The sequence below is a fragment of the Phycodurus eques genome, chromosome 5 (assembly GCF_024500275.1).
Source record: "Phycodurus eques isolate BA_2022a chromosome 5, UOR_Pequ_1.1, whole genome shotgun sequence".
NCBI classification, from domain to species: domain Eukaryota; kingdom Metazoa; phylum Chordata; class Actinopteri; order Syngnathiformes; family Syngnathidae; genus Phycodurus; species Phycodurus eques.
The window spans coordinates 26,987,459-27,001,112 of record NC_084529.1 but is presented as its reverse complement, the minus strand read 5'-3'; the positions used below and the strand labels follow the sequence as shown (position 1 = coordinate 27,001,112).

Here is a 13,654-nt window from a genome sequence, read left to right as displayed (position 1 = left end):
CTCACACCCAGACTAACCGGCCAACCCGACTCCAGCTCCTGACGTCACTCATTAAGCCACGCCCCGTAAAAGCACATCAACACATGAACACAATAGTATGTACAGTAATTACACTTTTTCTTTTGTAATTACACAATTAAATTTTTTTTTATATATGAGTCAATTGAGGGCGGCACGTCTGCCTAACAGTTCTGAGGACCGGGGTTCAAATCCCGGCCCCGCCTGTGTGGAGTTTGCATGTTCTCCCCGTGCCTGCATGGGTTTTCTCCAGGTACTCCGGTTTCCTCCCACATCCCAAAAACATGCGTGGTAGGTTGAATGAAGACTCTAAATTGCCCGTAAGTGTGAATGTGAGTGCGAATGGTTGTTTGTTTATATGTGCCCTGCGATTGGCTGCCGACCAGTTCAGGGTGTACCCCGCCTCCTGCCCGATGATAGCTGGGATAGGCTCCAGCACGCCCGCGACCCGAGTGAGGATAAGCGGTATGGAAAATGGATGGATGGTGTAGGAATTAGGAAAATGTTCTAGCTAAAGAAATAATTATACAGTATTCTAGTTAACCAAATAACCATAACAGCTAACATTGTGTGCAAGAAGGGGAAGTACTCTCATATGATTTTGGCCATAAACATAGACGTTTTGGCAATATGCTTTGGCAATATGCTGACAAGTGTATTTTTATCTTGTTTGTCACAGAAGGGCAGAAGTCGCAGGAGGTCTGAGATGTTGCAAGAAGTGGACCCTGATGACAGCTGACGAACTGAAAACAAGTCAGGCTCTTGACAACACAAGCAAGAGTACCTGCGTCACCCACTCTTGGGCCGCGCTCATCACCAACAGCCAGATGGGGCGTGGGCACAGCAGCAACATCTAGAAGTGTCTAAGCATGAACTATAAATGTAAGGTCCGAGAGGCAGAGGCGCGCTTTCACCCTGTCTATTAGTGACAGGGGAAAACTTTCGGGCAGGGAAAAAAGGCCCCGGAATTCCGTGTGTGTGTGTGTGTCTTGTTATCATGCTGAGCTCTGGGACATAAATACAGACCAAATTGCAATGACTGTGAGTTCATTCTTTGGTTATCTTTCATTGGAAAAGCAACGAACACGCAGCGGAAGTTGTGGTGTTCAATAAGGGTAAGGATTAGACGCACACTTCCAACAATGGATGGAGTAAATTGAGTTCTGGAATGACTTAAACTCAAAAGTCAAGCTGCCACAGTATTCGATGTATGTCATTTTTGAAACCATCAACTGAAAGTCTTCAGAAGTGGTCTGATCCGGTTCTGAACCAAAGTCAACATCTGTGTGCAAGGCTTGTAAAAAATATGATCCAAAATACTCCTAATATTCCTAAAAAAAAAAGTGCAGGTCAAAGTGTATCAGACAGCACGGAGTAGCAGTGAAAGAGCACAATGGAATTAAAGGCGAATCCAAACAGCTTGACTCCATTCACTGCATGGAGAACGAGGGGGGTGGGGTGTCCAGGGGGGTTCACAAGGGCCCCGCGTTGAAGCTGGAACCGCTTCACACTTCAGTTCATATGCTAACACACACACACATGCTTTGTTCCTGGCCCCGTGTTGGACCCCCTCAGTGGGGGCATGCTTGTTACACCAGAACTAGACCAGGACCTCTGCGGGTACATTTGAAGGCCATGGCGGCCACTTTCCAACAGGAAGTGCCACTCTGATGTCATCAAATATACAAACCCCAATTCCACTGAAGTTGGGCCATCATGGTCACTGGTCAATGAAAAGCACATACTGTATCTCCAAATTACTGTCTGGGGGAAAAAATTGCATACCTCGAAATATTTGGGAGAGGATGAAAGGACAAAACTTGTAGAATAGTAGGAAAATCTATGAATGTATATATTTTCATCCCCCGCCGCCAAAATACCTAAACATGAGACTTCTTCTGTTTTTTTATGCAAAAGTATGATGAACCTCTCCCCCAAAAATCTAACTGTCCATTGGTTGAACAGTGACAACGTATCTATTAAACGAGGACCGATACCAGTATTAGTCTTAGTATCGGGCCGATACCGGCCTTATTTCAAAGTATCTGGTTCTCGTGAAATCTGACATTGAGTAACTCCTCCTCGCCAGTACTTGGCGCTACACTGCGGTGGTTTGACGTATCTGCGAATCATCATGTGCGTCACAAAGAAAGGTCCATCCATCCATCCATCCCTTTTTTTACACCGCTTATCCTCAGAAAGAAAGGTCTTTGTTCACAATTATGTCATTGTGTTAACTGAAATTGTATGTATCAAATCTCCTACATATCAAACATCCCTGTTGGAATACAGCTCTGGGAAAATGTAACTATCGGCGAATTTGCTCTTTCAATGTACGTTTGAGTGGACATTTTGCTTTTATTCTAAAAAATAAATAAATAGAGTACATAGGTACAGAGAATGGATACTTGAATGAAAAATGGTCAAAATACTCAAAAACATTTCGTTTTTCTGGGGTGGGGTGGTTCTCAATATTTTAATATGTCTTTCAATCATTTATTAATCATTAAAATTTATAAGTTTGTTCTGTAGTTTCATTCATGTATTTATCCATTTGACTGCTGCATGTGTTGCCTTTTACTTGTGTTGTAACAACACACTTTTGAGTGATAGGATCGTGTTGTAGCAGCATGTGAAAGCTGACTCCCCCCTTCCTCCCCTTGTCCTCCCTCCCTCTTTCCTTCCTTCCGCAGTTCTTCGTCGTGTTTGCACTCACTTGATCCGGAGCGGAAATTCCTCTCCCTCTTTTTTTTTTTTTTTTTTTTTTTGTGAATGACAAAACTCATTAACAATTCATCAACACAGAGGGGGGCAACATAGAGAGAAAAGGGAGGGGGGGTATTCGCGCCTTCCGGCCACCGTTGCTAGGGCGACCGCCACTCGGCCCTTTTGTGATTGGCTGGCGATTGGAATGCCGATGCGATGCCACGCCCCCTTCCTCCTCCGCCGCCATTCAGGAGCTCGGCGGCGCTCTCAGGGCTTCAGTGCGCGAGAAGGAGGACGAAGACTCATGCAAGTTCCGGGACGCTTGTTGGAAATTCAAGCTCCTCGGACTTTATCTGACGTGAGCTCGTTGAGAAAGAAGCGGAGCGAATGAGCAGGAAGCAGCCGTGGGATTCATTCAGAACCTCCCGAGATACACGGAGCCCAGCCGCCCATTGATATAATTGCGCTTTCCTCCCGAGACCCGTCTAAATGCTGGACAAGTTCAAGCCCGTGGTCCCCTCGCAGAAGCTGCAGCCGCTCGACTCGGTGGTCATGGCGGTGAGCAAGACGTCGGCGTGGCTCCGCGAGCAGCTGGACGCGCCGCGCCGCGACTGCCTGCTGCTGCTTATGGACTGCCGCGGCCAGGAGCCGTACGAGTCGTCGCACGTCCAGGGAGCCATCAGCGTGGCACTGCCCGGCCTCATGCTGCGCCGCCTCCGCAAGGGCAACCTACCCGTGCGGGCGCTGCTCGCCGACGGACCCGACCGGGAGCGGTTCGCGCGGCGGTGCAAGAGCGCCACCATCGTGCTCTACGACGAGTACAGCCGCGAGTGGAACGAGAACGTGGACGGCGGCTCCGTGCTCGGGCTGCTGCTGCGCCGCATGAAGGACGAAGGCTACAAGGCCTTCTACCTGGAAGGTGAGTGAATCGTTCCCACGGGACGACCGCAGTTCGTCAGCTGTTGTTGGTACTTTGCTCTGGCTAGTTACCCATGAATGACTCACACACACAAAAGTCTCAATCTTTTTGTCTTTTTTTTTTTTTTTTTTTATACACACACATAAACACCCAGGTCCAACATTTTTTTTTTTTTTCATAATATTTTTAGAGTTTTGTTTGGGGGAAACAATTTACTAAGAAGTCTAAAGCCTTTTTACCCACATAAAACAGCCAGAATCAGACAAACGTTTTATTTTACATTTATAGAATTTTGTGTATTTCCCAATTTTTATCATTACAAATATTACATGTTTTATGTTACTTTTCTAGATTGTCTGTTTTTTATTTTGTATTTTAAAATATTTTAAGAAACATTTTATTGGTTGAAATCACACTTTTAATGCCGTATGATGTGATAATATATTAGCTGACCAACTTGTGATACTCATAAAACTCTCAAAGCCAGACCCAACAATATTTAAAAAAGTAGATATATTTTTATTTTAAAAGAGGTATATTAATTTAATATTTAGTTATTTCTATATATTTGTTTAGTTTAGTTTCATAGAATATTTTTTTATGCTTAAAATATCACACAGGCAAGCAAGTTGGATTTTTAAAAATGTGTGTGTGTGTATGTATGTATGTATATATAGATATACACTTCATTTGTTAAGAAAACAAACAAGCAAGTTTGGTGGAATAATTTGAGAAAAGGCTAGTAAGTTTGACATCTTCCCCCCTGAAAATAAGCAAAATATATATATATATATATTTTTCATATCTTTATGGTTGAAACGTGTTGGCAAAATAAAAATTCCAAGGAAAGGTTTTATTATTAGACAAGCCAGCAGCAACTGTCGAGGTCATCTTATTTTAAACCAGCATAACTTAATGGTAAATGTGGATGCGGTTAAGGGGTTGGTTTTACACCAGCAAATGGGCAAACCTAGGGCCCCCGGGCTGTATACGAACCCTTTGAAGCGCTGTACGGGACATGTATTAACAAGTGTTCTGTTTATAGGCGGCTTCAACAAATTCCAGGCAGAGTTCCCCAACCTGTGCGATACCAACCTGGACGGCTCCTCCGACAGCAGCCCTCCCTCCACGCAGGTCCTGGGCCTGGGCGGTCTGCGCATCAGCTCGGACTCGTCAGACATCGAGTCAGACGTGGACCCGAGCAGCGCCACCGACTCAGATGGCAGTCCACTGTCCAACCTGCAGTCGTCCTTCCCTGTGGAGATCCTCCCCCATTTGTACCTGGGCTGCGCCAAGGACTCCACCAACCTGGACGTGCTGGAGGAGTACGGAATCAAGTACATCCTCAACGTCACGCCAAACCTGCCCAACCTTTTTGAGAACGCTGGCGAATTCAAGTATAAGCAGATCCCCATCTCAGACCACTGGAGCCAGAACCTGTCGCAGTTCTTCCCCGAGGCCATAAACTTCATCGGTAAGTTTGTCGCTGAACTACAAATTGTTGACAATCGCATCTGTCGGCATTCGCGGGCTGTTAAGCGCGTGCCAAAACAGCAGGTGGCGCAACAGACCTACACAAAAGACCATTTTAGGACATTTGGGGTTTAAAAAAATAAATAAAAAGAAAAAATTTGTATCACGAAAAACGTAAATGATGTTCCTTCTGGTTTTTGATGCAAACAAACAAAACATTTTACAAATACATTTTTGGTGTAAATGAACGGACAAACAAGAAAAACCCTTACTCGGTGGCCAATGAAAAAGATGTATTTCCAAATTTCTGTCCGAAAAAGAACAAATGTGAAATTGTTTTGCATTTTCGATGCAACAAAGCATGTGCCTCAACATTTTTGTGTGAATAAAAGGACAGAACTTGTACATAAATACGTCACAGTCCGATTAAAGTGTGTAACTCACAATTTCAAAAAGTGATCTTTTCTTTGCGATTTAGATGCACAAAAAATTAAAAGCATGTCTGTCCGAATGTTTATGCGTGGATGCAAGGAGAAATCTTCAGAAAAAGACCAAGCATGACATTTCTTCTTTTTTGGATGCAAGAAAATTGTATAAAGCACATATCTCCAAAAAAACCACAACTGTGACAGCGAGAACTCCATGGTCACTGAATGAAAAGCTCGTATCTCCAAATGTTTGTCCAAAAAAAAAAAAAAAAAAAAAACACAAAATGTCTTTGGATTTTGGACATGGGAGAAAAAAAAAAAGTGAACCTCCAAAAGACTTAATGTAGATGAAAGGACAAAACTTATAACAACAGGAAAATCTTCATATTGTATCCCAAAATACCCAAACATAATATTTCACAAAAAGGCCTATCTTCCCAAAAAGTATTTCTGAAAGTCTCGAATGTGTCAGCATATGAATTGAGCCCAATGTGTACTTTAGCTTTTTTAGCGATCATGTGATAAAACCGCTGACGTTCGAGAGAAGAAGTATGTTGGCATTCCTGTTTGTTTTGTGTTAGCGTAGCCTCTTAGCGCCTTCCTTTCCGTGACAATGATGGCATTTGGGCTGCTCGAGGCAGCCAGAGTCATGAGGGCGCTGTCAAGGGCCACAGGATGTCAACAGGGCCTGTAAATGGCTCCTTTTGTTCATGTAATGGACACACACACACACACACGACATGTCCTAGATTACTTTCAATGGCGCTTCCTTCCTGTTGCGCTCGAATTACCGTCCGGCTTTTTGCTCTCGGGTTTCAGCCTGGACCTTTTAGTGCTGCTGCTCTTCGAGCCGAGCGCGTCGCGGTACTGTAACGCGGGAGTGCTGTGGAGCTGCCGATAATCTCAACTCCTCCTCTCAGCGCTGATAAGAGAGCAGTGCGTCAAAGACACAATGTTCCGAAATATATATATATATATATATATATATATACATATATATATATATATATATATTTTTTTTTTAAAAACTATCCATTGGAGTGACTGTTGACATCGTGACAAATGCTTATCAAAGAAAACTGTTTTTTTTTTTTTTATAGCTGTCCATTGTAGGAACTGATGTCAAAATGCATTCATACTGAATAAAATAGATTTTGATTGGCTGTTCACCATCCTGCCTGATGACATCAAAGCTAATGCATATCAAATAAAAGTTTATTTCATTGTCTTAAAAATTAAAATAGTTTATTGTAGTGACTGACAGATGTATATCCAATGAAACAGATTTCTGGAATACCTCTCCACTTAACTGTACATAATTACTTATTTCTCTGAAATTTTTGCGTGCCCATCACAATACTTCCAAAGAAGCTTCTCCACATCCCGACGTATCTACAGTATTATTTTGAGAAAAATTGGTGTACAGTGGTGCCTTGAGATACGAGTGACTGACTTACAAGGTTTCGACACATGATTGAGGGCAAAACTTTGAGCCACGAATGCCGTATGGGGGCAGTGAATGCAACTCAACTCACTTCACAACAACCAGCAGTTTGGCAGGTAGTGAACTATTCTTCCAAAAAGAGACTTCAAGCTGTTTCATACTCACATAATACATATATTCGTGGGCAATCGGAGGGTCGCCAGTTCGTATCCCCGCTCGAGCGCATGTCATCATCATGTCCCTGGGCAAGACGCTTAACCCACATTGCCTGTGAATTAATGTGATTGGATGTTTGGTGCCGGCACGGTGTACGACTGGTTAGCACATCTGCCTCACAGTTCTGGGGACTGGGGTTCAAATCCCGGCCCCGCCTGGGTGGAGTTTGCATGTTCTCCCCGTGCCTGCGTGGATTTTCTCCGGGCACTCCGGTTTCCCTCCACATCCCAAAAACATGTGTGGTGGGTTGATTGAAGACTCTAAATTGCCCGTAGGTGTGAATATGAGTGCGAATGGTTGTTTGTTTCTATGTGCCCTGCAATTGGCTGGCGACCGGTTCAGGGTGTACTAAGGTGGCCAAGGCTGGCACACAAGAAGGAGCAGCACAATTAATTGAATTGAAGCATTAAATCATGATGCACAAACAGTTTGATGCCTTATGTTTTGTTTGCTAAAAAGTTAGAGAAAAAAAAAGTTTGCGAGCATATAGATGGATAGCAATTCAACATGTTAACGTTCCGCCCTATTTCCTGTTCTCTTCCAGACGAGGCTCGAGGTCAACACCGCGGCGTGCTGGTGCACTGCCTGGCCGGCATCAGCCGCTCGGTGACGGTGACGGTGGCCTACCTGATGCAGAAACTGCAGCTGTCCATGAACGACGCCTACGACATCGTCAAAACCAAGAAGTCCAACATCTCGCCCAACTTCAACTTCATGGGCCAGCTGCTGGACTTTGAGCGCACGCTGGGCCTCAAGAGCCCGTGCGACAACCGGCCCACCGCCGCCGCTGTCATGATGCCGCCCATTAGCCAGGCTCTCTACTTCACCACCCCTACCAACCACAACGTCTTCCAGCTGGACCCCCTGGAGTCCACGTGAGGGCGGGGTGGCAGTAGAACCCCCATAAAATCGCACATTTGAGGGCCCAAAAAGTCCTGGAAAGGGTTTTCTGTCCAACGGGGGCGGCGGTCGCGACAAAGTGGGCCGTGGGCCGCGGTCCCTACGATAAAGTGTTTGAACGGGACCACCGTTTTCAGTCGTGGACTCAAACTGACTTCTGTGATCATCTTCTGTGAAGACACAAAATGGACGCTCTTGTGTATATAGTTGTTGATTTTGCCAAAAAAAATAATCAATCAGTCAATCAAAAAGGAGGCTTTTCCATCTACGTGTAATCTATTGCAGTGCTTTCCCAACCACATATTGGAAAACTGTCAACCAAAAAAAAGTACATATACTGAAATAATTACATCTCAATTTACTCCCACATCTACAGTGTGACTTCTGGGTTTGTTTAGAAGAGCAAAGAGCTTGCAGGAATTGAAGACACACACACACACACACACACACACGGATCTTACCAGGACCAACTGAGTGAATCATAAATGTATGATGATAATGATGATTACCCACAGCCCAGTTGTTTGTGAATCACTGCTCTGAGCCAACAACAGGCCTTGTTTGCAAGCCCTCCCCTAACAAATCAGTCCGGCTGAGGTTGCCTTATTTATCTAGCCTCCTCATGTGACTTTCTGGGGTGCAGGTGTTTTGTTTTTGTTTTCTACTTCAGGGGGAAAAATATGATGATGATGAGAGGAAAAAGACTGTGGACGCCTCCCTTCCTTCCTCCTCCTCCCTCCTATGAATGTAAAGATAACTTATTAATAAATTGATATTTTGCCTACAAAATATGCTGTGCTGCGTGTCATTGATGTCTTTCTTCCATAAACAGTCCAGACCTGTTCTTCAAGGTTTTGGGCCAGGTGCAAGTTTTTTTTTTTTTTTTTTTTTTTTTTTTTTTTTTTTGGGGGGAACTTCCCATGAGATATCAAAGCGTGTGTGTGTGTGAGAGATATGGCGCGGCACGTAAGTGTGTTCGCATGCGAGCAAACACAAAGACTGGCATAAACATTTCAAAGATTAGTTTGTTTATTTTTACTTACAAATAATTTAATTCTCAATTATATCAAATATATTTTTGTTTGTTGATTTACAATATTTTGAAAATATTACAACTTGATGGCACAAAATCCAAAATGTTTTTCAAAGATTATTTTATAATTTTTTATTTTCCATCCATCCATCCATTTTCTGAGCCGTTTCTCCTCACTAGAGTCGCGGGCGTGCTGGAGCCTATCCCAGCTATCATCGGGCAGGAGGCGGGGTACACCCTGAACTGGTTGCCAGCCAATCGCAGGGCATATACAAACAAACAACCATTCGCACTCACAGTCACACCTATGGGCAATTTAGAGTTGTCAATTAACCTACCAGGCATATTTTTGGGATGTGGGAGGAAACCGGAGTGCCCGGAGAAAACCCACGCAGGCACGGGGAGAACATGTAAACTCCACACAGGCGGGGCCGGGGATTGAACCCCGGTCCTCAGAACTGTGAGGCCGACGCTCTAATAATTTGTAATTTATTACAATTTTGAGACACAGCCCTTATTATTGATCAAATCTAAAATTATTATTTAACTTTCATGGCTGTTGTAAATTCCAATTTCTTTTGGGGTTAACAATGCTGTCCCTTTATACAGATGCACACAGTGTCATTGTTTTTGTTTTGGTCAGGCATCTTTTGTGGACAGCTACAGAGGGTCCTCGTAGGGTTGACCAAGTGAAGAACAGGAGTTGAAGGTGAGTTACTCATCGCTTCATGAACAAATAAGTGATGAGCAAAGTTACTATTTTCACACATTGACGTCTTATGATTTGGCAACGTTAGCGGAGTGACGGCAAGATGAAGCCTTGGAGTTTTCTATTCAGATAGTTTGTGTTTTTTGTTGTTTTTTTATTAGCCATTGTTTTCACATTGTAGCTACTTGCTGGAATGCCCTCGCATGTGGAAAGGAGAGCCACAGTCGTACTATGTGTAGAGTATATTGATACATTTTATACTTGCGTGTGTTCAAATATGTTTAAAATGTGTTTAAAAATATTTTTGTAAGTTTTAAGGGTGTGTGGGAGGGCTAAAACTGTTTTTAAAAGTACAGTCTATCATGTATTTGCACCTTTTGCGGTTGGGTCTGACGATAAACGGTGGTAAAGTGTGAATGCTTATGACTGGACTGAACACATGTCAATAAAGTCATTTGCTGGCACATCGTTGTTTCTGTGAGGAAAGTTGTCAGTTCTGAATAAAGTCCACGATGTTTAGGAATGTTTCCGACGTGTGTGTGAATGCTGTTTTTTTTCACTTTGTTCTCATGCTGGGCCCCTTTGGAAAATTATTATGCACCACACGGGGAAAAAAAATAACACTAATGGAAAGTAAGAATGAATCATTGTGTGGATGTGTATTTATGATTCATTGTGTGTGTTAGACAGTTAATGATTGACTGTTTTGTGTGCGTGTGTGTGTGTGTTTGTGTGTATCCACGGCCACGCCTTGTGGACACTCAACAGGTTGTCATTGTGTGTCTTCATACTACTGCATATTTACCTTAACAGTATGACATTATTATCATTATTATTACTATTTAAAAAGAAAAACCGCAAATGTTAAACTGCAATATAGCAGTGCAGTGGTTGTCAAACATTTGAACAGTTTGAGTCATACTACGCTTAAATATAGAAAGAAAAAAATGTGCCTAAATATTGAGTTTTTTCAATAAATGTTTAAAAAGAAAAAAGAAAACAAATCTTAAAGATTGAATGCTAACGGGTTGAACCTTGAAAGTTAAATGTAACTAAACGGTACTAGGCAGTGATTCTTAGCTGTAGTGCATTTTAGGTTTCACCCAGGGCCCAATATCCTGAACTTTTTGTGATTAGTGTCCAGTCCGTGTTGGCGGTATCCAGCGGCTAAATGAGTCTGCTTGATTGACAGGTAGGGGTGAGCACGCGGGGAACGCCTGGCAGGCACGGACCCCCGCTCTGCCTCGTCCTGTCTGCAGCCTTGGCCCGGTGTCGGGCGTCGGCGATTTAAAGGGCGCAGGAAACGAGCGCCGCTAATTTTAGGTCGGCGCGCTGGAATGCTCCAAACGTCCATTCAAAGCCTTGGCCCCCGCCGCTCCAGTGGTTCTCAAATCTTTTACACCGACTGCCACCTAAAAAAAACAAAAAACAAATTAATTAAAAAATGAATAAAAAAACTTGGCCTTCTCCAAGTACCAACATCATAACCAGCATTAAAAATAATGTAACATAGTAGACCTAGGTTTTCATTTAAAAAATGCACAGAAGTTTTATTCTTAAAAGTATATTTAATATTATTGTAAGTTACTGTAACATTATGCACAGTTAAAACACAAACAATTCATTTAAATATAGGCAATTTTTTAAAAAGCACTGAAATAATTATTCACTTAAAATGTTTCACATATAAATGTTAAATAAAAATCAACATAAAAGGTGAATACAAATTTAACCTAAACAAAGAAGTGACTTTCAGCTTTTCCCTGTCATGATTTCTTTGCCACAGTTATACATAAATGTTAAGAAACAGTTTTTCAAGACTAAATGCAATCGTATTGCACACAAGTTAAAAACAACTGAACTGTACTCGGGCAGTGATTGTTTTGCCTACTTTATGTTATTTATGTTTTATTATTTTATATTTTTCATTCACTTCTAGACTTCATTTTTTGTTTTAATCTAGTTTTTGTATTGGCCTTAAATTTTTTTAAATTCATAATAGTAGTTATATATTTAGGTGTTTTATGCGGTATATCTATTTTATTGTATACGGTATATTTGTTTTATATTTGTATTTTTATGGACTTTTTAACATAATAAATTTTTTTTTACTTTCTCTCTCTCTCTCTCTCTCTCTCACTATATATATATATACATATATATATATATATTTAATTTTAAATTTATTTTATTTGTATTTTACATATTTTATAATGTTATGGACTTTTTAATGTACTTAACATATTGAGTGTTTGCATTTTTTTAAACTTTAAATTTAGTTTTATATTTTGTCTTTTTTATTTAATAACGTATTATATATTTATTATACTTTGTGTGCAGTATATATTTATTTATTGTATATATTTATCAATTTACAGTTTACAGTTCTAATGTACTTTTTAATTAACTTTTTTGTCACTTGTTTCTGTTTGTATTTATTTTTTATTTAGTTCTTACATAGTTTTTGCACTCTAAATTTATGTTCATTTTTATGTTATGTTTTATTTTTTACTATATATATATATATATATATATATATATATATATATTGCATTTTAAATGTATTTTATTTATATTTTACATATTTTATAATGTTATGGACTTTTTAATGTACTTAACGTGTTTTTGCTTGGGTGTTTTTTTTTTAAACTAAATTTAGTTTCTATTTTATTTAATAATGTATCATATATTTTTTATATTGTACAGTATATGTTTATTTTTAGTGTATATATTTATCACTTTATATTTGTAATTCTAACGGGCTTTTTAATGTACTTAATTTCTCATTTGTTTTTGTTTGTATTTATTTTTTATTTAGTTCTTACATAGTCTTTGCACTCTAAATGTTTTTTTTTTATTGTATATATTTTATTTTTGTAGTTTTATGACATTTTAATGTACTTAACATTATTGTAGTTTTAAATGTACTATAGACTTTTAATGTATTTATTGCAATATATATTATGTATTTAAAATGTATTATTATTATAAATGTATTTATTTTATGGAGTTTTTCATTTACTTATTTTCTTATTTTTGTTCTTAACATGTTATTTGTTTTTGTTTTAAATGTACTTTTGACTTTTAATTTAGTTATTTTTATTTGTATGTATTTAAAATGTATTATTATTATTATTATATTAACATTTATTTTATGGAGTTTTTAATTTACTTATTTTATGTTATTTTTGTTTCAATGTAAAATTATTTTTACTTTTTGTTAAATATAGGTATATGTTATCTTTATTGTGTATTATTATTATAACTTATCATTATTTTGTATTTTTTTTAAAAGACTTTTAATGTACTTAAAACATTTGTGAATTATCTAATTGAAATTCATTTTTGACTTTTAATTTCATTCCAGCTCTCTATGTTTTTAGAAACACGAACCTTTGGGGCAGCATCTGCCGTGCTGAACAAACTCTGATTGGAACCCTTTGGTACCAGCACTACGAGCACCAAGGACTATTGTCCTAATTTAGTTCCAGGGTCATGTAAAAAAAGAAGACCTTTCTCGGAGGGCAGGACATTTTCACCAGAACTAGTAACTTTTGAAGGACCATTGTGTGTTTGGACCTCTGAAATATTGTCTGCATTTAGTCCTTGGGTAATTTATATAAAGACCCTACTATTAGTTCCATGTACAAAAGGCACGAGCAGACAGTAGAAGTTCCTGCAACTTCTAGAGGACCTGAGTACATTTAAGGCTTCAATAAAAAAAAGTTCAGAGCCACAGACCATGCCCCAAAGCTTCCTGGACCTCTCCAAAATACTGTTTGTTTTTTGGCCCACATAAATTACCCGG

General features: G+C 40.0%; 2 protein-coding genes across 3 annotated transcripts in view; both read left to right on the top strand.

Moving 5' to 3' along the window:
- Positions 1-2,768, top strand: part of klf13 (Kruppel like factor 13) — a 28,846-nt gene extending 26,078 nt beyond the window's left edge. The window contains exons 3-4 of one of the 2 annotated variants that reach the window (XR_009768506.1): positions 698-900; positions 2,712-2,768. The gene's annotated coding sequence lies outside the window, so the exon portion shown is untranslated. Of the gene's footprint in view, positions 1-697; positions 2,502-2,711 lie in introns of those variants that run through there. The other variant, XR_009768505.1, reaches the window with a different exon arrangement.
- An 87-nt stretch (positions 2,769-2,855) lies between these two features.
- Positions 2,856-8,893, top strand: dusp6 (dual specificity phosphatase 6). The gene is made up of 3 exons (XM_061675890.1): positions 2,856-3,643; positions 4,689-5,117; positions 7,749-8,893. The coding sequence occupies exons 1-3, from the start codon at positions 3,214-3,216 to the stop codon at positions 8,081-8,083; spliced, it is 1,194 nt and encodes a 397-aa protein (XP_061531874.1). The 5' UTR covers positions 2,856-3,213; the 3' UTR covers positions 8,084-8,893.
- Positions 8,894-13,654: the final 4,761 nt, after the last annotated feature.